Below are 27,036 nucleotides of genomic sequence, written 5' to 3'. Positions count from 1 at the left end.
AAATCCAAAAGTAACATATCTAACACAAATAGATTCAGAAAAAGTCACTATCATTTAAAACAGCAGCGTTCAATCCTTTGGCTTCCCTGGGCCACAATGGAAGAAGAATTGTCTTGGGCCACACATAAAACATACTAACACTAACACTAAGTGATGAGCTTAAAAAAAAAAAAATGTCATCAGTGTTTTTTACAATTTTCTTTTTTTTTTTTTTGAGACAGAGTCTCGCTCTGTTGCCCAGGCTGGAGTGCAGTGGCGCGATCTCAGCTCACTGCGAGCTCCGCCTCCCAGGTTCACGCCATTCTCCTGCCTCAGCCTCCTGAGTAGCTGGGACTACAGGCACCCGCCACCATGCCCAGCTAATTTATTTTTATTTTTAGAAGAGATGGGGTTTCACTGTGTTAGCCAGGATGGTCTCGATCTCCTGACCTCATGATCTGCCTGCCTCGGCCTCCCAAAGTGCTGGGATTACAGGCATGAGCCACCGCGCCCGGCCATGATATTTTAATAAAGTTTGTGAATTTGAGTTGGGCTGCATTCAAAGCTGTCCCCGGCCGCATGTTGGAAAGCTTAACACAAACGATCCCTCTCACTTCCTACACATACACACACACACACACACACACGCACACACACACACACACGACCACATGTTGGAAAGCTTAAGACAAACAATCCCTCTCACTTCCGACACACACCCACACACCCACATACACACGACCACCAAAAAGTAATGTAAGATTTTAGGCCTAGTCTTGCTTTAGGGGAACAGGGCCATATCTTTTCTTCATTTATAAATTCCTCTGTTCAGTAAAAATTTGATTCCTTAAAATATGTACCAATACAGGGAAAAAGCTAATGAACATGCCCTTTAATTCAATATTTGCTTAAGTTCTCAATGTATACATCAACCGGCTTTTCCATTGATATGCTAAATCTAAACTAATTTGGTCCCTGTCCAATTTATTATCTCATAGTATTCTAGAACCAGGACATGTTTATTGTGGTACAGATGTAGGAGCTATGATAAGACTACTAAAGTCAGGTTATTTCAGGAAAAAAAATTAATCTTAAATATACAAATTAACTTTTTCTTCGTTTGTTTTCTTTCCTTTGTAACAAAATAACAGAAAATAAAAAAGAACCAGCACCAGTCAAACTTCTAACAATGCTGTATTAAATCAATTAAATCGTAACAATGTTTCCCTTTGTATGTCAAGATACTAATCCACTCTAGTAGAACCATTATAAGAGGGATAAGTTTACACGGATCATCCATTTAGGACCTCCATTACTCTGCTAATTTATGGCATACATTTGTATGCAAGCTGCTCTCAGTTAGACAAGATTGCAGATGTCTAACAGTTTTTTTGGCCCATCAGGAAATTTGATGCCACAATTTTAATTATTATCATATTGTAATTCAGTTAATCTGAAAATATGCTGCCCAGCTTCATGGAGTTCTGAAGAGGTGCTGAGTATTTATAGCCAAACAATAAAGCATTTAAACCCTTTGGGGAATCCATCTTTTAGTTAAATACATTTTTTTAGTATGTTTTATAAATTGGGATCCCCTACAAAAATTATTTATGAAGAGTTCTAGTGCTAAAAACATTAAGAACCATTGCCCTCAATCTCTGACCCTACTCTAGTGGTTCAAAGAAGCCCAATACATGACAATGCTTGTAAGGATACAGCCAACTCTTATAGTTCTAAATTGCAGAGACCATGTACTATACAAAAGAGGAAAACAGGCATTTCCTGACACAACGCCAGGCTTAGGCAATATTTTGAAATGGGTAAAATGTAGCTTTTTCTTTAGTGTTCCAATTCCTGATGTTTTTTGATCCTAACAATGGCTCTATATTAATCCCCAAAGTATTCCTAATTTGAAGAACTATCATCAGAAAAGTATGCTCAATATGGATAAAACCAAAGGTTAATTAATATTAAGCACCTATTCGAAATAGATAATAAGCAAACAAAAACTGGGCAAAGGACATGAAGAGTTCATTCACAGAAAAAGAAATGTAGGGCCGGGTGCGGTGGCTCATGCCTGTAATCCCAGCGCTTTGGGAGGCCGAGGTGAGTAGATCACGAGGTCAAGAGATAGAGACCATCCTGGCAAGGTGAAACCCCGTCTCTACTAAAAATACAAAAATTAGCTGGCTGTGGTGGCACACGCCTATAGTCCCAGCTACTCAGGAGGCTGAGGCAGAATTGCTTGAACCTAGGAGGCGGAGGTTGTAGTAAGCCAAGATTGCACCACTGCACTCTAGCCTGGCGACAAAGCAAGACTCCATCTCAATAAAAAAAGAAAGAAAAAGAAATGCAAATGGTTTATCATTTGTAAAGATGTCTTGATTCACACTAAGTAAATGGCAACTTACAAAACAAAAAACCTTCATTCTTGGGTGGTAGTAAAAAGAAACATGTAGGTTTAGGTAGGTTAGGGTACAAAGTAAAATCTTTTTGAACAGTAATTTGGCAATACTTATTGAAATTTAAAATGCATATACCCTCTGGTCAGCAGTTCTACTTATAGAATCTTTATGTCCAAAGAGTTATCAAAACACTTGATTTTTTAAAAGACTAGACTATAATTCAAGGTATATCTAAATGTTATATGATGGAATGCTACACAACCATTAAAAAGACATCTACCGGCCAGGCGCAATGGCTCACGCCTGTAATCCCAGCACTTTGGGAGGCTGAGGCAGGCGGATCATGAGGTCAGGAGATCGAGACCATCCTGGCTAACACAGTGAAACCTCGTCTCTACTAAAAATACAAAAAAATTAGCCAGGCGTGATGGTGGGCGCCTGTAGTCCCAGCTACTCGGAAGGCTGAGGCAGGAGAATGGCATGAACCCGGAGGCGGAGCCTGCAACGAGCCGAAATCACGCCACTGCACTCCAGCCTGGGTGACAGAGCGAGTCTCCGTCTGCAAAAAAAAAAAAAAAAAAAAAAGACATCTACTTATGTTGATAGGGAGACCACTCTATTAAATGGAGTGGGTGTAAAAAGCAGACAAAGAACGCTACACACAGTATATTCCTTTTTGAGAAAGGAAGGGAGGGAGAGAAGGGGATGGAAGGAATAAATGGACAGAGGGAGAATTAGCTTCATGTACACGCATAGCAATTCTGTAAAGACACACAAGAACCTAACAGTTTATGACTGAGGTCAGAGACTACAGGTCTTAGTTCTGCAGGCAAATTTACCTTGCTGAGCTATTAGAACTATCATGTATGTGCATTGTTTTTTCAAATACAAGTGAATTAGTTTAAAGAATAGGACAAAAACAAAAACCATAAAAATTACCTGTCACCTCCTTCCATAATATTTTAATTCCTTTGTGTAGTTGATCTGGGCTAGGTTTCAGTAGAAACTAATCTTAAAGAGCTTAATTTACCTGAAGGCAACTTGACCACAGCTCTTTAACTCTTTTAGTCAATGAATCATTAATTCAGTATTTCCATATATGTAAATAGATATTTGGTGGAAAATAATTCTTGTTCAAATGAATTTAGAAGCCTCTGGATTAAAATTTGTTTTCTTTTTCACTCCTAACCAGTTCTGAGCTTTTAAAAGGCATTCTGAATCTCGCAAACAGGGATACTATATACATAACTTTCCAAACTTAGCTAACTGTAATCCATCTTTTGGTGCCAGTGTTCTATAGAAAATATTTTGGAAAACATGAATATAACTGTAATTTCAGGAAATACAGTAACACAGCAAAAAGACTTAGGGTATGAGGAAAGCTATTTTTGAGGGATCAATATCCATTACACAGGCAGGCTATCACTGCCAGGGGGTCTTTTTCCAGGCTAGCTCTTATTAGCAGATACGTATTCTTTTTTTTTTTTTTTTTTTTTCGAGATGGAGTCTCTGTCGCCAGGCTGGAGTGCAGTTGCGCAATCCCAGCTCACTGCAACCTCTGACTCCCCGGTTCAGGTGATTCTCCTGCCTCAGCCTCCTGAGTAGCTAGGATTACAGGCATACGCCACCATGTCCAGCTGATTTTTGTATTTTTAGTAGAGCCGGGGTTTCACCATGTTGGCCAGGATGGTCTCGATCTCCTGACCTCGTGATCCACCCGCCTCGGCCTCCCAAAGTGCTGGTATTACAGGCGTGAGCCACAGTGCCCGGCTCAGATATGTATTCTTACAGACACTGCCCAACTCCCCTTTTTTGACCCACGGGTTTGTTGGAAGTGTCACACTTTTTTACAACAGGTCTCATGCTATTGGGTGCTCTGGTAAGAAGTGAGAGTGGGTGGGACAAATCTGTAAACTGGATCTCTGTACATCACAACCTGCCTATATATAATGAAGTATATATACTCTGACAACTGCTATGTATATTAACATTTCTAAATACTGAGAAATTAATCACCAACAGCATTAGGAACATTTAAAACAGTAAAATACAAGTAAAATTGGTAATTTTACCAAATAAAAGAAAGCACCATTCTGAAGTGCTAACAATGCTCTAGTAATACATGTCACCAGTTGCTTGAGAACAGAACCATCAATAAATATGCTCATTGTAGATGAGTACTAACTTGATCACAGACTTTAGCTGAAAAAATTTTGCATAAGAAAGAAACAAGATCTCATTAACTTTCTAGATGTTTAAATTCAAGGTAAAAAGTAAATACCCAGTACCCCTCAAACCCCATGATAACTAATATCCATAACAAAAATTCAAAGATCTTAAAGTATCTTCTGAAACATGATACACTGGGTAACGTTCAGTTCAGTTTAACTGTCTGAAAACTGCAGATATCTGCAGAATACTAATTTTTACTAACTGGATTACTTTCTCAACTATTCAGAAATTGGACTATTATATAAGTATTACCATTCAGTAACACAATTTATGATCTAATCTAGTCCCATCTCATCTATAAACACATGGTGACTACATATTTGAGGATACAAAGTCTGATTACATCCAAATTCATGATAAAGCCCCCATTAAACATATTCACTGCAATAATCGTTTCTGGTTTTATCCTATTTATTACACAGTCAGCTTTACTAATGATAATAGAGTCCGGTGAGTAGTTTCAGTTAGTGCTAGAACGAGCAAACAAATGCTATTAGTTAGTTCCAAACTTGTATAAACAAATACATAAGTAAATGTATAATGTTTTCTATCTTATCTGTCATTCCTTAGACCTGTTAAAAACATTAATTCTATCTATTGTACTGTGCAAGTCATAGGGAAGAAAGTATTAAGTTATGTATACTTATCTTGAAGCCATTTTATTCATGCTAGTATAAGAGGAATTTAGACGTGTAAATACATAATTAATAGGAAACAAAATACTTTTTAAAGTACACGACACAAGTGAGAAGCATGCAAGAAAGGGCTTACTTTCACTGCAGCAATAAGACGAATGTAGTCACTGAGTAGTTCTGAAAACATATAAAAGTCAGCAAAAGCTTGTTCTTGATGTAACTGGTCTATCTTCTCCTCAACCTCTGCAAGCTGAGACAAAGCTCTAGATAAAGCAGTATGATCCTCAGAATTACCTAACATGGCAGCACTTTTAGCAAAGGCAGCTGTGTTGGCTGAAAGTTCTGAAATTTAAAAAAAAGTATGCAATTTTAGTGTTCACTCATAAAATTTTAAAATATTGTATTGATTTTTCCACTTTTCTCTAAATTTTACTTATTCACAAGTTGCTCAAATAATATTTTAAATTAATTAATATGAAACAATTAGTCATTAAAATGCCTCAGGCATAAATGCCAAGTGCTCGGAGATCTACTGAAAACACAGACAAATCACTGCTTATATTCCAAAGGGATGAACTATGCTTAAATCATTTAATATAAAATTCTGCCTCCTGTTTTTTCTCCCACAGTGTTCACTGTTTCTCTGCCCATTCCTAAAAATGAAATATATTTTTAATATGAGAAGAACTGGTAATACTCACAATTGATTTATACCACATTTCTGGCCTTTAAACATTTGTCATTGAAAATAATGTCTATAATTTTAATGAGAATATTATTTAGCTAACAGGAGCAAAGGTAAAATTATATACACAATTAACATAAATTTTATTGTTAGTTTCTTTGTTGTACAACAATCTCAGTAAAATATTAGAATTTCTAAAAAGATTTAGAATGTGATCATTTCAGACATTTCAAATAAAGAAAAGTAGATGTTTACAGGCTGAATACTGTCAATGACTAACAATTACACTGCCTGGAAACTGCTCCGTTGCTCTACATTATGTAAAGTTCTCCAAAAAAGCCCATTCCCTAAGAGATATATATAATTCAAATGGCAAAAACTGTTAAAAACTACTTTCAATAATAAATGTATTAATAAGTTTCTATAATTATTTTAATAAAATGTATTGCTGGTAATGTTACATATTATTTGCTTATTAAATGTCTTAGACAATTGATATTTACATTGTTGGATTCTTTAAAAAACCAAAAAACTATAATTTCACTGTGGATTAAAATATTACAACTCAAACTTTCTATGAATTTTTAGCAAAACCTCCAGATTTTTCAATACTGCAGTTCAAGAATGAAGAAAATACTTCAAAGGGTTTTACAGGAAATAGACACACAAAACAAATACTTTCCAAAAAATTTTCAAAAAGCAATTTTCAAATCTCAAGTTTTTTTATTATAATCAAAGTTACTAATTGATAAGACCTCTTCATCCATTTAACTGTAACTATACTTAACAAAAAGTTAATCAAGTGACCAAGTTTTAATCCAAAATTCAAATATAGTTTTCTTTGTTCTTTTTTTTAGCTCACATCTGTACCAGTTAACAGTTTTCTAAGCTCATTATTTTTCTACTTCTAAACTAGATATTAAAGCAAAATAGAACAAAAAAATTTAAATAATAAAGTTGAACTAGAAAACATTGTCTTAAATGATTGTTTTCTCTCTTCTGCAATAACTTCAGAATATTTATTTTCATAAAATTTAAATAAAATATTTTCATTAGTTTTATGGTGCTAACCACGTAAGTAGTAAGGCAAACAAACCTTTTCTATGACAGACCAAGGCTTCAACACTGACATGAAGTTTCCTAAGTTGCTGATCCAGATTCTCAAATTGCTGCTGCTTTTCTTCAAACCACTAAGAAAAAAATGAAAAATGGAGCTAATTTAGGAAGAACAAACCATTGTAAATTAGGTTACCAATAGCAAGCTAAATTCCTTGTTTTAAAGCAACAAATTAACCATGTATAACCATGGTGGCCAACTGATGTGGCTGAGAACTAAACTCAATAAGCAAATTAATATCCTATTTTCCACTTGTACAGCTTTAAAATGCAATTGTTGGGCTCATTAATTCATCTCATTATTCAAGTCGAAAAATCAGCTCTTACTGCATCCGATTCATTCATCTTGATTGTCATTTTGTTGACAGCGTCGGCAGCCTTGTTCACCATCCTCAATATTCCTGCTCCACTCAGAGCCTGTGTATTAACTGCTCTAGGCAGCTGGAATTGAATGACAAATAAGGGCAAACAAACCGGTTAAAAGCCTGGAGGTTTAACTAGGCACAAAAGTGATCCCCCATCCTCCCCCCTCCCCCCAACGTACAAATTTTAAAAAAGAGGTTGTATTTTCTTCACTCTCATACATTCCAATAGTGAGATCTAATTTCTCAAATATACTACTTGTACATTCTCAAAGGAAAACTTAAAAAATAGACTTTCCATTTGCTTTTCTTCTGCACGTTTACATTTAGATGGAACAAACACCCTGTTTGTCAAAATATATTAAGAAATTGCCAAGTACCCTAACACTGGCCACCTGTTTGCTAACAGAAACAAACTGTTTATAAGGAAAGAAGAAAGTCTTGAGAAAAATCTCCTTATGCTCAGCATTGTGTGATTTTGAGTTTTTTAAAAATTCTGCAACTCCAATAATTTAAAGAAAAAAATGCAAACTAGAACTCAAATTGCTCTTACGAGCCAAAAATATACCAAACATTTCAAATAAAAAGAGCATCATGTTTAGAATTTAGGCTCTTTCAAGTCACAAATTTGCATTTCTAAACCTTAATAAGGATACCAAAATGTAGACAAGCAAATACACATTCAACTTTCTCTTTCTCTAAAATGAAGTCTGAATAAACTTATTTCAACATGATGCCTGAGGAACAACTTAGGGCATTCAGAGTTAGACTACTTATAAATCACTCTCTTAAATCTTGTTTTAAGTGTTCAAGAAAGGGACTAATCACCCTACAAGTATCAAAGCAAAGATATTTTGCTACTAATTTAGCAGGGTAATTAAAGCACTAAGTAAAAAATAATAATTGCTTTATTCCATCTATTAACCCAATTATTTACTATATATAGTCATATAAATTACAATGACAAATAACGAGAACATTCATATACAAACATTTAATATAGAAATAATACCTCTGAACTTTCCAAGAACTGCCTTAAATCAGGATCCTGTAGTAAAGTTGGATGTTTTACTGTTCTTTGAAGATACCTAGATTTAAGAGTAAAATTGCTCCTTTATCAGTAGCATCTTGAATTACAGTTCAACAAAATGATAAAAAAATAGAAATACTAGGAAAAAAAGTGTCCTTACTACCTCCTATTAGACCACTCTCACTGTAATTACTTAGAATCTTACAGCAATTTAATAATTAAAAAGGTTTTTGTTCATCTTTTGAAAATTGATATACTATCCAGTTTTCATAATTACGTAAAAAGAGAAATGGCAAGGGGTGGGAGTGGGGAGAGGTTAAATAACTTACCAAACTTCTCATTGCAAAGTATTATGTTGCAAAGGGGTATGTGAGTTTGTTCCATCATTTTACCTTTGGGTGGAGTCATGTTCTCAACTATAATTTTAGAGTTCTAAGAAACATATTAATATTACTATATATATTCCACTCAACCAAGTTTTAAACTGCTATTATCATCAGAATGGGGAAGAGTCTACCAATACTTTTTTGCGTGTCAGCATATTTAAATTATGATCACAATTAGCTTTAGTCCTCACTTGACAAGAACTAAATTTTCTTCAGTATTTTCCCCATACCTCTTCAAAGGTATTTATTCAGTATTTCTATTTTTAAGGTTTTGCTGTTTTTGGTAAATGTCTTATCTAATATGATACCATACAAAATCAAATAAACGAATACCACATAAAATGAATAAAAATGAAAAAGTTAGAAATACCACCATGAAATCAATTTCCCTTTATTAGAAAAGCTCACATGTGCCTGTCACCCATAATAAATTACCAATCATGACTTCATAAAAGGAAATAAGGTCAACTATTTGATGATTCTTGATTACTCATCTAATCCCATTAAAAACAACTGCTATCGGCTGGGCGCGGTGGCTCACGCCTGTAATCCCAGCACTTTGGGAGGCTGAGGCGGGTGGATCACAAGGTCAGGAGTTCAAGACCAGCCTGGCCAAGATGGTGAAACCCCATCTCTACTAAAAATACAAAAAATTAGCCGGGCGCGGTGGCAGGCGCCTGTAGTCCCAGCTACTCAGGAGGCCGAGGAAGGAGAATCATTTGAACCTGGAGGGTGGAGGTTGCCATGAGCCGAGATCCTGCCACTGCACTCCAGCCTGGGTGACAGAGTGAAACTCCATCTCAAAAAACAAAAAAACAAAAAAAACACCTGCTATCTTTCCCCAAGTTAATAACCATATGCAGTAATATTTCAGTTATAATATTTTTCCTCACAATAACACATTTATTTCTTTAGAATAAATGTAGTCAGTAATTTCTTCTACCTTTTTATAAGATTATAAAATATGCCTAAAATTAAGGTTTCCAAAAAAGTGATAATCTTCTCTAAAGTCAAATTCTATACATTGATAAAAATGACTATTTTATCAGTATCAAAATGTTAACTTCTGTTTTTATATATTTAAATAAAATATACAGCATACTAAACTTCGTTTTAAGTCAGTAGTCCACATAAGAAGTCATTATACTAGAACCAGAGCATTTAACAGGTATCTTCGATACAATCTATGCTGGGTTTAAAAAAATTTTTGCTACCTATATTATGAAGCCAAAAAAGGGATGCAGCAAGAACACTAATCCTGCAGGTTTAAGAAATGTTGGTATTTCCCCACTTGAATTTGACTTACAATTTTAACACTGAAGTTCTCTCACAATATATCAGATAAGTTATTTCATTGTTTAGACTGAGTACTACTTGAAGGCAGTTTGCATAAGTTGCTCATCTCAGTGCATACAACAGCTAGGTAATAGCAGGCACTCAGATACTTGTAAAAAACAAACAAAAACCCAAGAAGGACAAAACATCTAGTACTTAACCTCTAAGAAATATTCTGGCAGGGTGAGGTGGCTCATGCCTGTAATCCCTGCACTTTGGCAGGCAGATCACGAGGTCAGGAGTTCGAGACCAGCCTGACCAACATGGTGAAACCCCGTCTCTACTAAAAATACAAAAATTAGCTGGGGGTGGTGGCATGCACCTGTAGTCCCAGCTACTCAGGAAGCTGAAGCAGGAGAATTGCTTGAACCCGGGAGACGGAGGTTGCAGTGAGCCGAGATCGCACCATTGCACTCTAGCCTGGGTGACAGAGCGAGACTCCGTCTCAGAAAAAAAAAAAAAAAAGGAAATATTCTAATATTTCAAACCTAAGTGGAAATACCTTGCATCATTTATATTCTAAAACAGCTTTCCAAAGTGAGTTCTGTAGAATACTAGTCTCACGTACTATTCCATGAAAAAGAATGATTCCATATCAAGAAAGTTTGAAATATATATATATTCCTGTCTTTTAAAATTCATATCAAACAGCATTTTATTAAGTGTTGTGAGAACTCCTACAGAAAATAACCCTAGTTTATTTTTAGGGTTTTAAACATAAGGTAGTTAAACATAGTTTAACTTTGTTAAATCCTATGTTGACAAAACTCAATTGACTATAGATCTTTTTCATTCTACTACATATTAGCATTCTGAAGAATCAATTTTGAAAAATGATATTCCAGAAAAAGAGAATACAACTTTCCTTCTCAAGGGCAACATAAAATAAAGCTAAATACATATACTAAATACATACACTAAAAAATATATGTATGCTTTTTTTGTTTATATATGTTTCTCATATATAAGCTTATATGCTTTTATATATATGTTTACATAATGTTGAAATTAAGAACAGAAACATAAAATGGATTTCAAAACAATAAATATTTATAAACATATGCCAATTCGGAATTAAGACCAGAGATGGTTGTAATACAAAGGAAAGACACGGGACAAAAAGGGTAAATGAGTGTAGGAAGAAGACAGGAAAAGAGGTATGGGGAGAAATAGAAACACTGAAAAAAGACAGAAATAAAAGACAATGGAATTGATCAATATCACATCCAATAAGAGGTGCTCAGTAATCGTTCTTCAAATTTACTTCAAGTTACTGATGAAAAATCACTCAAGGCTTTCAAATTCTTATTTACTTACCAGAAACAAAACAAAATAAAGTAGGTTATATAAAATGCTTGAGAGCAACAGAGTTACAAATATTTATCTTGCTTGAAACTAAAACACAAGCGCACATAATAGGAGAATAAAAAGGTAGAAAGAGCCTGGGTCTTGGATAACATTCACTTGTTCATTCAGCAAATACTTACTGAGCTCTTACTACCTATTAAGTACTGTTTTGAGTACTTGGAACACATCGGTGAGCAAAAGAGACTAAGATTCTTTCCCTGGTGAAGCTTACATTTTAGTACAAGATAGACAATAAACTATAAACATAATAAACATACAAATGATAAAGCATGTGACAAGGTGGCAAAAGCTATGGGAAAAAAAGACAGAACAATGGGGTAAATGGGACCAAGTATTTAAGATGTGGTTGGTGGCAATATAAATGGAATAGGTCAGAAGAAAGCCAATGACTGGAATAGGCTTCACTTGAAAGATGTTATTTGAACATACGAACTTGAACAAGGAAATGAGTTAGCTATGCAGATACCTAGGAACAAAGCATTCTAGGCAGAGGGAGCAGGCAGTTGAAAAGATTCTAAGGTAGGAAAATGCCTAGGGTGTTTGAGAAGCAGCAAAAGGTTAGTCTGGCCTAAAGCAGAGTGAGTGATCACGGAGGATATGAGATCAAATGGGTAACACAGTGAGGCGTGCAGGTCATATAAAGTCTTGTAGTCCATTAAAAGGACTCTGGCTTTTATTGAGTAAAATGGGGGCATGGGGCCAGGGTGGGGAGGGGTTAAAATGATCTGATTTATATTTTAGAATGACTACTGTAAAGTTCTGTATTAAAGTAGAAGTGCCAAGAATGGAATCAGGGACACCAATTAGGAGGCTACTGCAGTTAATTAGCACCTTTGGACTCAGTCAGTAGACTGGTGAGAAAAGGTTGTATTATCAGATATCAGAAAGAAGCAATAGAATTTCCTAATGAATTAGATAATCCTGAACAGCTGCCTACTCCAAACTCTTTGATTTGAAAGAGTGGATTAATTAATCCACATTAACTGTTTAGGCCAGTTGGATTTTTAGATGCTTGAAATGAACACAATCCTGACACACTACATTTTATTTATTTATTTATTTATTTAGAGACGGAGTCTCACTCTGTCGACAGGCTGGAACGCAGTGGCACAATCTTGGCTCACTGCAACCTCTGCCTCCTGGGTTCAAGCCTCCTGCCTCAGCCTCCCAAGTAGCTGTGACTACAGGCACACGCCACCACACCCAGCCAATTTTTTGTATTTTTAGTAGAGACAGGGTTTCACCATGTTGGCCAGGATGGTCTTGATCTCTTGACCTCGTGATCCACCCACCTCAGCCTCCCAAAGTGCTGGGATTACAGGTGTGAGCCACCGCGCCCAGCCTCACACTTACACTTTAAAGACAAATGCATGTAATTAATTTACCTAAGGTCACAGAGAAAGTGTGGAGTATTAGCACAGGTTTCAACTGAAAAGGAACTATAAATCTTATACACTTATTATTATGCTCTAAATTTCTCATTTTGTATTTGCAGATGTGTATCCTTACCTATAAAATACACTCAATATGATCTAAAGATCTGAAGCACTCTCAAGAAAACCAAGCAAGTGATGTTAGGGCTACTCTTAATAGAAGCAGTCTCTGCTTACTTTACTGAGTGTGGCACAGGGGAATACTTGGGTATTTAACCACTCCTTTTCTCTTCCTAACCTTTAATACCAGATATTTATCCTTTCATTCAAGGTAGTCATCTGGATTATCTAAGTTTGAACGAATACGTAAATATCATACTACTAAATAAAATAATACAAAGAAAAATGCTTCCCTAACCCACCAGATCCACCTGGGTTGGGTATCCCACAGATGTACCTGTTTGATGTTTAACGTTTAAGAAATACCACAGAAAAGTCACTTTAGAAAAGCTGGCTATATGAAAGGGCAAGAAAAATGCAGTTTTAGAATCCTGTACAGATTAAAAAATAAATGTGTACAGGAAAATTAGCTTGGACAGAAGAATTAAGATTAGATTAAAAGAAACCATTCCAGTTCCTTTGCTTCTACACCTTTATGCCTATATTTTCTTCAGTGATTTTTTTTTCTAATTGAAAATGAACTTTTCCCTCATACTATACTGTTTCTTTCTTTTTTTCACTATTGCAAATTCCACTATGGTACCATTTAACAAGTAGCATTTATCAGTAAAGAAAGTGTCTTTATACAAACAGGGTCAAGTTTCAATATCCCTTAAAACTCTCCTCAACATTTCATAGTACATGAAGGTATGGTAAGTACTATGCAATGCAGTCAAGTTGGAAGAAACGTAAAGGTAGAATCAAATTATATGTCCTTGGTACAATAAATCTTCATTAAGTTCCTTATCAAGCATGCCATCTGAAATACTTCAAATTTACTCATAGAAAAATAAGACTTGAAAGGTCTCTCAAAGGGTCATGGTTACATTTTCAGGAAAGACTAAGCGAAATCAAGGCAGACCATTATCTACCTTTATTCTTAAAAATATTCAGTCTATGACCTCTCCTACAATAGAATCAATTCAAATGCCTAACCTAAACTTCTCTTGATGCAATTTAAATCCTTTTTCTGGGTAACTGCAGATTCTCACAGACATAATCCCATCTTTAAGCCTTCTCTAAGATTTTAAACTACATATTCTTTAGCTTTTCTTAATGTAAATTGTTCAAATCTAACTTCACTGTACCATTTTTCTTGAAATTTAAATAATTTACTACTGAAAACTAGAAATAAGTTGCCTTGAAATAGTTTAAAAAAATAATTTGTGACCTAGAGAAATAGATACCACCCCCAAGACCTGTGCTATTCACCCTAACCACTGATTTTAAGCCAGAGAAAAATAAAGAGCAAGCAAACAAAAAAACCAATGAAATTAGAAAGTTTCAAGCCTAGGTAATTACCAACTTGTGTCTTAAATGCTGGGCTTTAAGATAATTTATATTTGTTTTCTCACTTTGTCAGCATAGCAAGGAAGGAATAATTCTAAGATTATGGAAGTGTGGTTCTTCCCATCCTCCCATCTGTCCCCCTTTTAGTCTGCTTCAAGGAAGACAAGTCTTCAAAGCTATAGGAAATGTGTAGAGTCAAGTACTCTAAAGGAAAACAGAGCATATATATTAGTCTTTAAGTATAGCTGTCCCTCAGTACCAGTGGGGGACTGGTTCCAGGACATCCTATGGATACCAAAATCTGCAAATGTTCAAATCCCTGATAGAAAATGGCGTAGTGTTTGCATAATAACCTATGGACAGCCTCTCATATACTTTAAGTCATCTCTAGACTTATAATACCAAATATAATGGAAATACTATGAAAACAGTTGTTAAGCTGTATTGTTTAGACAATAATGACCAAAAATGTCTGTACATGTTTAGTATAGATGTAATTATTTTTTTCAAATATTTTCCATCCATAGTTAGTTGAATCCACAAATAAGGCACCCACAGATATGGAGGGTCACTGTATATACTCAACTCAAGCAAAGACTAATACTTTTGTACATTCAAGTAAAAATCAATTACACAAACACAAGGGGGACACAAACTGTACTTCTCACTGTATTTAATAATGTTCTTACTAAGTAAAAACTCATCAGAAAAGTTAATTTAGATGAACTATAATTAGCTATACTATCCAACACAGTACATGAGTGTGGTATAACTTCCTAGAAACCTAAATAAGACCAAAGTGGGATTATTTGCATCCAAAAATTTTTATTTTTCCCCCCATTCACAACTTCCATGTTTTCCAAGTTTAGCAGTTTCTTAGTAACTCTTGGTGACTACCTATGATACAATTCTATCCCCAGCTAACTCATGTCTTTATATGTTTTCTATTATATGCTCCTGCTTGTAGCATATAATAGAAAAACAAGTGTTATTTTGTTAGACTATTGATGAGGATTAATAAAAATTATACAGAACAATTATACAGTACTTTGTTGAAAGAAGTAATTTTCTTAAAAAAGTTTAAGGAGTCTTAAAAGCCACCAAGTGGTACTTTGGAAAAAATTTAATCATTAAAACACAGTTTTGCCATATAATGGAATTACATTTATATTAAGGTACAAACATGAGAGTAATAAAATATAGCTGTCTAGAATTACCTTTCAAGAGCTGCTCTCCGTTTTTCTACAAACTCAGTGGATGATGAGTCTTCTTTACCCACTTTGACCTTGGTCATCCCTTTGAAGAAGTTGAATGAGATTCATGATGACTTTATATTGCTGTGAAAGTCTTTCATAATCATTTCTTCATAATTTAAAATACACTCAAAATTTGAACTTAACAGCCCTAAACTTGTAACTGGTATCTTATCTAAAAAGCAAAAACGTTTTGAGGAATTAAATCTCATGATACGTTAACATCTTTACTTGGTAAATACTTAAAACATGAGAGAACAGATAAAATGTTTATAGTTTTCTGACCCATACTGCTTTTGTTTACAGAAAAGCTTACATCAAAAAGATCCCTTATCTGTTGTATTTTATACTCCTGGTAAATTAAAATGTGTTTCTAACCCGATATACCTAATGGAATTTCAAATCAATAAATTTCAGCTCAATTAACATTTTCATTTCTCATGAGCAATAATTAAAATACTTTGGGATGACAAAAATAAAAGTAAATGTAATCCATGAATTTGTTATGTTTTCCCTCCTGCAGATTCTAAGAGCATGTTCTTATTTACTTATCACAGCTGGTTTTACAATGATTGAAAGAAAAAGCTCTTTCACAGAGTCATTTATAACTTCAGATTTAAAAAATAAGTCATGTTAATTACTTCTGTAAGGGCAATTTAATTTCAGACTGCAGATTTTTCTCTTTTATTCTCCTGTTCTTTTTCCTTTCAAAAATGTATTCTGTGGAAACAAGGTATTGATATATGCTACAACATGAAAGAACCGTGAACATATGATGCTAAGTGGAAGGAATTTGTCACACAAAAAAAATCATCTACTGCATGATCCTTTTTACATGAAATGTCCAGAATAGGTAAATACTTAGAGAAAGAAACTAAATTAGTGACTGCCTAGGGCTGGGGAAAATGAGGACATTAGGGGATGATGGCTAAGGGATCCCAGATTCCATTTTGGGGTAATAAAAATATTCTAAAATTGACTGTGGTAATGTATGCACAACTCTTAATATATTAAAAGCCAGTGAACTGGATACCCTTTTTTTTTTCTTTTTCAAAACACGGTCTCACTCTGTCACCTAGGCTGGAGTGCAGTGGCATGATCACGGTTCACTGCAGCCCCTATATCCCAGGCTCAAGCAATCCTGAGTAGCTGGGACCACCAGCACGCACCACCACACCCAGCTAATTTTTTGTAGAGACAAGATTTTGCTGTGTTGCCCAGGCTGGTCTCAAACCCCTGAGCTCAAACAATCCAACTGCCTCAGCCTCCCAAAGTGCTAGGATTACAGGCATGTGCTACCACACCCAACCTAGACACTTTAAATGGATGAATTATATGGTATGTAAATTATATTCCAATAAAGCCTTTTAAAAATGGACTATGTAAAACCACACAATTCTTCAGTTTGGTACATCTTCAGTTTGGCACATTAACTTATTAATCACCTATTAATGTTTTGTTTAAAATTCCAATGGAATACAATGGCTTGAAAAGGAAAATGGAAAATAAGACACCTAAAACTACAACTACCTCTGACTGAACTACCGGAATTGGGATGTGAATTGTTTCACAAACTCTATTTCTCTGAAAAAAAATCTCACCACTGGGTAGTTCTTCACTGAAGTTAAAAACCTTCTATCCATTCTACTTTTTAGAGGTAATTGTTAAGGGACATTGTGACCAATAAATAAATAAATAAAACCCCAAACAACCTACCGTAACTAGTTAACTTTTAATACTTTTCAACTTTGTTGTTCTAACAGTTTAAATGGAATAGTGTTCTTAGGTCAACTAAGGTCCTACCAAAGTAGAGAGTTACGTGCTAATGAAGACTCTCCCTTCAGTGGCAATTATAAAGCTTCCCAGCAAAGAGGAGAAGTTATGACTCTTTTTCCATGCTCCCTGCTATAAGTGTAAGTTACTTGAAAACCACCAGCTATGTAATTAGAAGTTCAAAGATTAATTTGTCACCCACCTTTAATAATTATTCAAGACTTCACCATACTTTGAAGAAATTGTTTTGCTTGGCTTCATATTACTATTTGACTACATTTATTTTTTTCCTGATAACTTCTCTATATATAAACTGTATTATATGTAGTTGCCTGAAATCCTTTTTGGAATGGTGGGCTGTGTGTGTGTGTGCGCGCGCGTGTGTGTGTATATATATACACACATGCACACACACACATATATAAAAGTTTTAAACAGGCCAGACGCGGTGGCTCACGCCTGTAATCCCAGCATTTTGGGAGGCTGAGGCGGGCGAATCATGAGGTCAGGAGATCAAGACCATCCTGGCTAACATGGTGAAACCCCATCTCTACTAAAAATACAAAAAATTAGCTGGGCATGGTGGCGGGCGCCTGTAGTCCCAGCTACTCAGGAGGCTGAGGCAGGAGAATAGCATGAACCCGGGAGACAGAGCTTGCAGTGAGCCAAGATAGCACCACTGCACTCCAGCCTGGGCAACAGAGCGAGACTCCATCTCAAGAAAAAGCAAAAAAGTTTTAAACAATTTAATCCACATTAAATGTATTTCAGTTGGGTGTGGTGACTCATGCCTGTAATTTCAACACTTTGGATTGAACCATCCCTGATTCAACACTTGGGATTGAACCATCCCTATAGAACCATCCCTGTAGATTTCAACACTTTGGATTGAACCATCCCTACGAAGGGGTCTTGAAAGACCAAAAAGTTAAAGAACCACTAAACTCAATTTTTGAATTTAAAAAAAGAAAGAATATAACAAATTCATCTAAATACATTAGGTTCTGAAACTGTAAAGGGTACCAATAACATTGCTTTATAAACCTAATGTTTAAAAAAGTAAAAACAATAATTTAAAAATCAGCAAAATTTGGCTGAGCATGGTGGCTCCAGTCTGTAATCCCACCACTTTGGGAGGCCAGATGAGAGGACTGCTTGGGGCCAGGAGTTTGAGACCAGCTTGGGGGGAAAAAAAAAATCAGCAAAATTCTTTTTTTTTTTTTTTTTTTTTTTTTGAGATGGAGTCTCGCTCTTCTGCCCAGCCTGGAGTGCAATGGCACAATCTTGGCTCACTGCAACCTCTGCCTCCCCAGTTCAAGCAATTCTCCCATCTCAGCCTCCCAAGTAGCTGGGATTACAGGCAGGAGCCACCACGCCTGGCTAATTTTTGTATTTTTGTAGAGACAGGGTTTCACCGTGTTGGCCAGGCTGGTCTCGAACTCCTGACCTCAGGTGATCCGCCCATCTCGGTCTCCCAAAGTGCTGAGATTACAGGCATGAGCCACCATGATGGAGCCGAGCTCACACCACTGCACTCCAGCCTGGGCAGCAAAGCGAGACTCCGTCTCAAAAAACAAAAAAACTTTCAGATTAATCTAAGTATAAAGAAAAGTAATGGTAGTGCTCACTTCAGCAGCACATATACTAAAACTGTGAACAATACAGAGAAGATAATTACTTTAAAGGAAAAAAAAGAAAAAGGTAAATAAAAACCTATGACTGAAAAAGCATTGAATAAAATACTACAAAATTTTGAGATGACAGATGTCTTTTAATGGTAGGCCTATGGAGGTTTCCTCCTCTTTTGTAATTTTCTGCAGTTTCTTAACTAAGTCTTTATTGCTTATGGAAGTACAAATGTGGCCGGGCACAGTGGCTCACGTCTAATCCCAGCACTTTGGGAGGCCAAAGCAGGCAGATCACAAGGTCAGGAGTTCAAGACCAGACAGGCCAATATGGTGAAACCCCGTCTATACTAAAGATACAAAAAGGATTAGCCAGGCATGGTGGTGTGTGCCTGCAGTCCTAGCTACTCGGAAGGCTGGGGCAGGGGAATCACTTGAACCCAGGAGGCGGAGGTTGCAGTGAGCCAAGACTGCACCACTGCACTCCAGCCTGGATGACAGAGTGAGACTCCATCTCAAAAAAAAAAAAAAGTAGAAATGTTTTTAAACTTTAAATTGAGGTACGAAATGAACTAAGATGAATTTAAATAGCTCTTATACGAGCCAAGGCTAGTGAGGGTCTAACACCTCCATCCCTTAGAAAAATGTTAACATATTAATAATATTAAGTATTCTCTGATTGTGACTCAGTAAAATGGTAATCTAATGACCCTAAAAGGTTAGGGCTTCCAACTGCTTTTAACTTCATAAATTTCAACCCAATTTTTTTTTTTGAGATGGAGTCTCACTCTGTTGCCCAGGTGTGATCTCAGCTCACTGCAACCTTCGCCTTCTGAGTTCAAGTGATTCTCCTGCCTCAGCCCACCGAGTAGCTGGAATTACAGGCACGTGCCACCATGCCTGGCTAATTTTTGTATTTTACTAGAGACAGGGGTTTCACCATGTTGGCTAGGCTGGTCTTGAACTCCTAACCTCAAGTGATCTTCCTACCCTGGCCTCCCTAAGTGCTGGGATTACAGGTGTGAGCCACCACACACGGCCTCAACCCAATATTTAACATTACTGTATTACATAAACAAAAATCCTCAAGTGTTAGAAAATAAAACTATTACCAATACATTCTTCAATCCATGCATGATTAGTATAAATGAAATATTTAAATTCAGTTATCTCTACACATTATAAAATGTTGACAGTGAATGATTAAGAAATCCACAAATCTATACAGTTAAAACTGAACTAGTAACAGTAACAAAAATTAATTTTTGAAAAATTTGTGCTTACCTACTATACTCTTTTCTGGAGCTGGTGGCACAATATAACCAACATGTAAATATTTGCTTGCTAATTTGCTGTGCAAGCCAAGAAAGTCGCTGAATCTTCTTTTCACTGAAAATTCACTCTTACTGAACATGGAAAGAGATGTCTACAAGTGAAGAAGAGGTATTTCAAATTTTGAATAGCAAGCAATTATTCCACAAGTTAATGTTATACATAATTGTGAACACATACATGTATCTACTTTGCAAAAGAATGCAGAGTATCTAACTAATGTGGTATATAGGTTTCCAACTAAAAAAACCCTAAACCATAGATGTATTTTACAGAATCTTAATAGGACAAAAAAGTATTTGCCTTATTCTATCTTAACTGATCTTATTCACTCTATTTATGCTAATAATTCTTAAATCTTTACATCTGGCCCAGATATCTTTCAAAGCTTCAGTCCAATATATCCAAATACCCCTCCACTTAAATCTCACCAGCACTTCAAACTTACCCTATTTCCCCCTGCTGGAACATAAGTTCTATAAGATGCCACCCTTGTCTGTATTGTTTACTACTATACCCCAGTGCTTGCAACAAAGCTTGACACCATGGTAGGTGTTTAATGAATATTTATCCAATGAATTAACAACTGTCATCCTCATCCTCACTGTGTTCCTGCCCGTGTTGCCTTTCTCCATGGATCACTCTCACAGCTGCAAAGTCCCTCTAGTCAATAACCTAGGCATCCTTCTCCTTCCTCACCCATTACATCCAAGTCCTGTCAATTCTATCGCCTACATAACTCAAGAAGCCACTTATTTTGCTCATCTCCAGAACCATTTTCTTAGTATAAAGTATTACTGCTTACAGCTAGAATTGCTGTGACAGACACGCTCTTTTAATATTTAAAGGCATACAATCCTTTAATCATTGCAGTGTCCCTTTAACTGGAAATCCTGACCTCTACTTTGACCCTCCCAATTCATACTGAGGCCAAAGAAATATTTCTAAAACAAAAACCTAATTGTGCCACACTCTTCTTTGAACTTCTTTAATGGCTCTCCATTATACTCAGCATGAAGCCAAACTCCTTAAAATGTGGCTGCTCATAATACACAAAGGCTTACTGCTGAACATTTCAATCATGCATCACTTCTTGGAGATTCTAGAAAGCACAATGCTTTCTTCACTTTTGGCTTTTGCACAAGCAAATTCCTCACCTGGCACAAGCGTTCTTCTTCTGCCCCCCCTCCTCCCCATCATTTCCCTCACCTATGTCTTGGCTTAGGCATCCAGAGGTCTAAATCAGGTCCCATCCTGCATACGCTCACTGAACACTACATATCAAACCACTCACAACTCATTGTACCTACTTCTTGGCAATCTTTATTAGGTGGTAACCTTTATAAAGACAGGGATCACTTCTACCTTAATCATAGCCATATCCTCATACTACACATAATGAGGGCTCGATAGTTTTTTTAAAAGCACAAAAAGCTCACCTTTGTTGTTACTCTATATGCCATATAGGCATTCATGCCATCACCTGCAAAAAAAGTCAAACACTACTATTAAAATCACATGCATAAAAATAAAACTCATTTAATACTATACTGATGTATGAAGAAAAACCATACAAAACCAACAAACTAATAAAAAATAAATACAAAATATAATAAGTATTGACTCACCAACTTTTTCTGGATCTGATACACCAATTTCTATGTCAAAAATGTCTCCATTTGCTGCTTCTTCAATCTAGAAAGTATAAATTATTTTTTGGCATTAAAAATTATAATTTAAATTATTGTCATGACACTAATTTTTATCATCTATTTTCTGTAAGAGTCCATGTCACAACAAATAATTTAGCCACCCAGCACTTCATTTTTGAAAAACAATAAAAATTTTCACATTTCCTGACTTTATAAATAAAATACACACACACACACACACACACACACACACACACACACACACACACAAAAGACCATTTGGAGAAGTAACAATTTTTTTTTTTTTTAAAAGAGTCTTGCTCTGCTGCCCAGGCAGGAGTGCAGTGGCTCAATCTCAGCTCACTGCAACCTCCACCTCCTGGGTTTAAGCAATTCTCATGCCTCGGCCTCTCAAGTAGCTGGGATTACAGGTGTCTGCCACCATACCCAGGTGATTTTTGTATTTTTACTAGAGACGGGGTTTCACCATGTTGGCCAGGCTGGTTTTGAACTCCTGACCTCAGGTGATCTGCCCACCTCGGTCTCCCAAAGTGCTGGGATTACAGGCGTGAACCACTGCGCCCAGCCCAAAATCTCATGTTAATTCCTCAGATGTAGAAAAAATGTTTTAGTCTTTTTGTACAAATATTGTGGAATTTTTTGTTCTATATACTGAATCTTCAGATTCAGATTATTAAAAAATTACCTCCTTAATTAATTTTAATACTAGCATTTTTCAAAGTTCTATCTCTACCCTTTAATACCAAGGAGGTAAGTAGTCATTACTTTTACCAGTAGAACCTTACTTACCAGCAGAAGTGATTATACTGAAAAGCAACTTTAGTATCAAGATTTCTCTAATTATCTAATAAACACATGTTCTTCTGGACGCGAAGGAAAGCACTATAAACCTCAGTGAAAAAGCAGTAAGTGGGAAAAATGACAACCCTATGTTGAGACTTCAGAGAAGCCCTTGTAAATGCCATTAAAAATAAGCAATCCAAACATTAGCTCTGCAGGAAAGCTTTGTTATTCTCAAGCACAAAGTTCAGAGATTATTCAACTTTGCAAAATTTTCAAGGCAATTATTAATAGTCTAACACTATCTAAATGGAAAGTGTTTTGAACCATAATTGTTTTATTTCAAGGTTGTCTTCCTGTACAGATATTTTTAAAGTAAAACTTTTAAAAATCATTACATAAAAGGTATATAAATTTTAAGTGTACAGTTCAATAAACCTTTACAAAGTGAACACGTTTGTAACCAGAACCTAAATCAGAAATAAGCATCATCACTACAGCTCAGGAGGCCCTCTTTTGCTTCCCCTCCAGTTACTACCCATTCTTTACCTGCCAACATAACCACTACCCTGACATCTAGCACTGTACCTTAGTTTTATCTGTTTTTAAAGTTCATATATTAGAATTATGTAAGTATTCTTTTATGTCTTACTTATTTCCCTTAATATTATGTTTGCGAGATTGTTCATATTTTTTATGTGGTTGTTACTTAATCATGGTCATTTTAATGACATATTTCCATGAATGACTTTTAAATACATAATTTTGCCATTAAAATAATCTCCGTATAATTTTTCTTTTCCAAATTCACCTTGTCAGAAATTACTGCCAAATCATGAGAATGTACCTTTAACTGATATACATCCTCCCTTCTTTTTCAATATCAACCTTTAAGTATTAACAGTATTTATTACAAATTTTATCAAATAAATTTACTCAAAATATCACTTTACTGTGATTAAGTTTTCAAAGCACTTTTATATATCATCTGACCAACAGAGAAACCCTAGGAAATGCACACTATTATCATAAAATCAGAAATGACAAACTCCTTCACTTAACAAGGTAAATGATATGCCCAGGTCACTGGGTAGAGTGGGGGAAGATAGAAGCCAGATTCCATAACTTATTTAGTCCAATATTCTTTTCCCAAAATGTCTGAAAGGCTTTGATTAGAAATGACTAACAGCAGAGTGATGTTGGGTGGGGAAAAAAGGTATATATTTACATATTAATTTAGAATACATTTTCCTGTACCTCTTCCCTGGATCTATCAAAGATCACGGGAGCAGACATACTCTTTGATTCAATTCTAGGAGCAATGAGTGTAGTAGGAGTGACAGGTGTGACTGCAGGAGAAGGTTCCGAGGATAGGATAGGTTCCCTTTCAGGGCTGTCCAAAGAAACTTCTTCTGTGGCTTCTAGACATAGATTAAACAAGTTAGTTAAGAACACTGGCAAGCAAACCCCCAATATTCTACATAGCAGTTAATGGATTATAAAAAATATTTTTATATTACCCACAAATATAAAAATGTCATTTAAAAATAATTATCACAAAGGAATTTTATGCACCCTTATTTATCACAACTTTAAAACCAACTGTAACTTTGTTGGTTTTAGAAAGAATCCTATTAAGTTAGCTTAATTACACTAGTGGTAGGGATCAGGCTGAAAGAAAAGCAATGATGCAGATGATTCCACATTCATGTTTGGATTTGTAACAACTTATACTTGTGGTAACTTACCTTTCAAATATTTATTTACACTAATATTATGATTATTTTATACATATAAAGACAAATTTTATGGTGGAAGTCTGTCCACAACTATTTTAACTTGGATTAAAAACTGGTTAGGAAAAGCTACAAAGTTAGTAATATAAAGCAATTAATTGCTAAAGATTACTGGATATTAATTAGTTGGATACACAAATATGACACAAAACAAATAGGTGTTTAGGTTTTAAATTAAAATGCCCACTCACTTGAAAAATCTAATACTAATAATTTTTAAAAATCAAACCAAATCAATAAACTGAATGTCTACAGGCTACATAACATTGTGCTAAGTGCAACAGAAAAACACACAAAAATGTAAAATATCATACCTGCCCTCAGAGAGTTTATAATTTAGTTGGGGAAAACAAGACATAAGCATGTGGGATGTTAAATAATAATAAAAGACTTAAATAATACCCAGGCAAACAATGAAAAGAATGTTACAAGACATTTAATTGCTACATGAGCTACAGAACAAACACTACAATTTGAGTTGAGCCGGGAGACAAAAATCAAGAACAGTTTACAAAATGGATCTGAGAAGACTGAAATGGGTAGAGAAAAAATGAAGACAGAATTCCATGATAATGGAATAATAGCATATGCAAAAAGCAGAGCCAGGAAAGGGAAAATCACAATTGGTGGCCATAATGTAAACTACAACTTTGCTGGTTTGTAGAATTGATACTAGGAAAGGAAGGCAGGACCTCAAGGAAAACACAGGACCAGGCCAGTGGTTTCTAACCTGAGGTCCTTAGATTCTTAGAGGTTCAAGATGGTGGTAATGATAGTCAGTGAACCATTTTAATTTTAATACCTCAAGGTATAGCAGTAATAGCATATTTACCTGAAATAAGGTTATACATGTCAACATTTTATCAAGCTATTCTTACTGGTTATCTCATGTTGATGAGATCCTTACTTGGTATAGATGATCTCTTCACTTTTTCATATAAAAAGCGAAAATGATCAATAACTAAAAATCTTTCAAACTATGGTAACCAGAGGAAGGAAAATGGACTATGTATGTTGAAACAGGCTATAGATAAGCCTACGGTAACAAAATAAAAGCTTATATGCAATTCAGGCTGTGATGATTGCTGGTATTTATTACTCTTTTTGTAAAGAAATGAAACCAATGAGTAATATGATAAAGTAAAAAAAAAAAGCAGTATATCAAAGCTACAAGTGTGAGATATTTACAACAATAAGCAAAACAACAAGCACCAAACAAAACAAAAACCCCAGAATCTGAAAGAGGCACTGTTATTTGGCAACAGACCCACAGGCAAAATATTGTGAGAGATAGTAACTTTATTGAGAAATCAGTACGGATAAAGTCATTTAAACTTTTTAATCACATTTTACTTTACTGATACTGAGTTTTGTGTTATTTACACTAACAGGCTGCTTCATTCAAAAATTGTAGGATTTAGATTCAACATATATATATAATCTGTCTTAAATTTTCTTCATGACACCTTTTAGCTTAAGTAAACAAATATATTACAAATTCATAAGGTTTAATTTAAAGCAGACCTAAAGGAGGGAAAACAGGAAGATGCTTCATAGGTGCTAACTGTAAAGATTAATTTTTCCTTGGAGACATACTTTGAGACATGTATGAACTGATTATGTCAATGTCACTACAGCAATATCTATATTCTCTCCTCTGGTATAGGAGGGACAAATCGAGTACAGGTTTCTCATTACTGGACAATAGTTTTCACCATCCCAGTAACATACGCTGCTCCCTATTATAGTTTCCTAGAACCATACTCCTCCAAAGGAGGAGGAATGCTACACCTGTTAAAATGTATTATAAATAAGAACCAAGTGTAATACTCATTCATTCATACAAAAATGATCAGATTAGGTCTTCAGTCACTTAATGATGTCATTATGAAATACAGCTGAGTTTAAGATGAAAGCTAAAGCATAAAAAAAGTTTCTATTTTTGGGTTAACAAAGGAGACAGATGACTATGTTTATTGTTCTTTAGTTCCCATCTCTCTCTTTTTTTAAAACAAACACTGATATTCACCATATTTGATTCACAGAATTTAGTATAGACTGCTAGGTAGAATAAAACACTATGAAGATTTTTCTGGCTGGGCTTAGTGGCTCACGCCTGTAATCCCAATACTTTGGGAGACCCAGGTGGGAGGACTGTTTGAGGCCAGGAGTTCAAGACCAGCCTGGGCAACATAGCAAGATCCCATCTCAAAAAAACATGAGTAAATTAGCCAGGTATAGTGGCACATGTCTGAAGTCTTAGCTACTTGAGAAGCAAGGGTTGGAGAATTGTTTGTGCCCAAGAGTTCAAAGCTGCTGTGAGCTATGATGGCATGGCTATACTCCAGCTTGGGTGACAGAGTGAGACCTGTCTAAAAACTGTTTTTTT

At 35.5% G+C, this 27,036-nt stretch overlaps 1 protein-coding gene across 1 annotated transcript in view; it reads right to left on the bottom strand.

The window, feature by feature from the left end:
- SNX2 (sorting nexin 2) overlaps positions 1-27,036 on the bottom strand; it is a 54,467-nt gene that overhangs the window by 5,661 nt on the left and 21,770 nt on the right. Inside the window, exons 3-11 of the mRNA XM_003826695.7 lie at positions 24,109-24,272; positions 22,027-22,093; positions 21,838-21,881; positions 20,351-20,492; positions 15,633-15,711; positions 8,427-8,502; positions 7,380-7,493; positions 7,033-7,126; positions 5,388-5,593 (exon numbers count right to left, since the gene is read on the bottom strand). Coding sequence (XP_003826743.1) covers positions 5,388-5,593; positions 7,033-7,126; positions 7,380-7,493; positions 8,427-8,502; positions 15,633-15,711; positions 20,351-20,492; positions 21,838-21,881; positions 22,027-22,093; positions 24,109-24,272 — 986 coding nt within the window. The remainder of the gene's footprint in view (positions 1-5,387; positions 5,594-7,032; positions 7,127-7,379; positions 7,494-8,426; positions 8,503-15,632; positions 15,712-20,350; positions 20,493-21,837; positions 21,882-22,026; positions 22,094-24,108; positions 24,273-27,036) is intronic.

The sequence above is a fragment of the Pan paniscus genome, chromosome 4 (genome assembly GCF_029289425.2).
Source record: "Pan paniscus chromosome 4, NHGRI_mPanPan1-v2.0_pri, whole genome shotgun sequence".
NCBI classification, from domain to species: Eukaryota; Metazoa; Chordata; class Mammalia; order Primates; family Hominidae; genus Pan; species Pan paniscus.
Note: the sequence above shows the minus strand (reverse complement) of the source record. Positions and strands in the feature narration are given on the sequence as shown.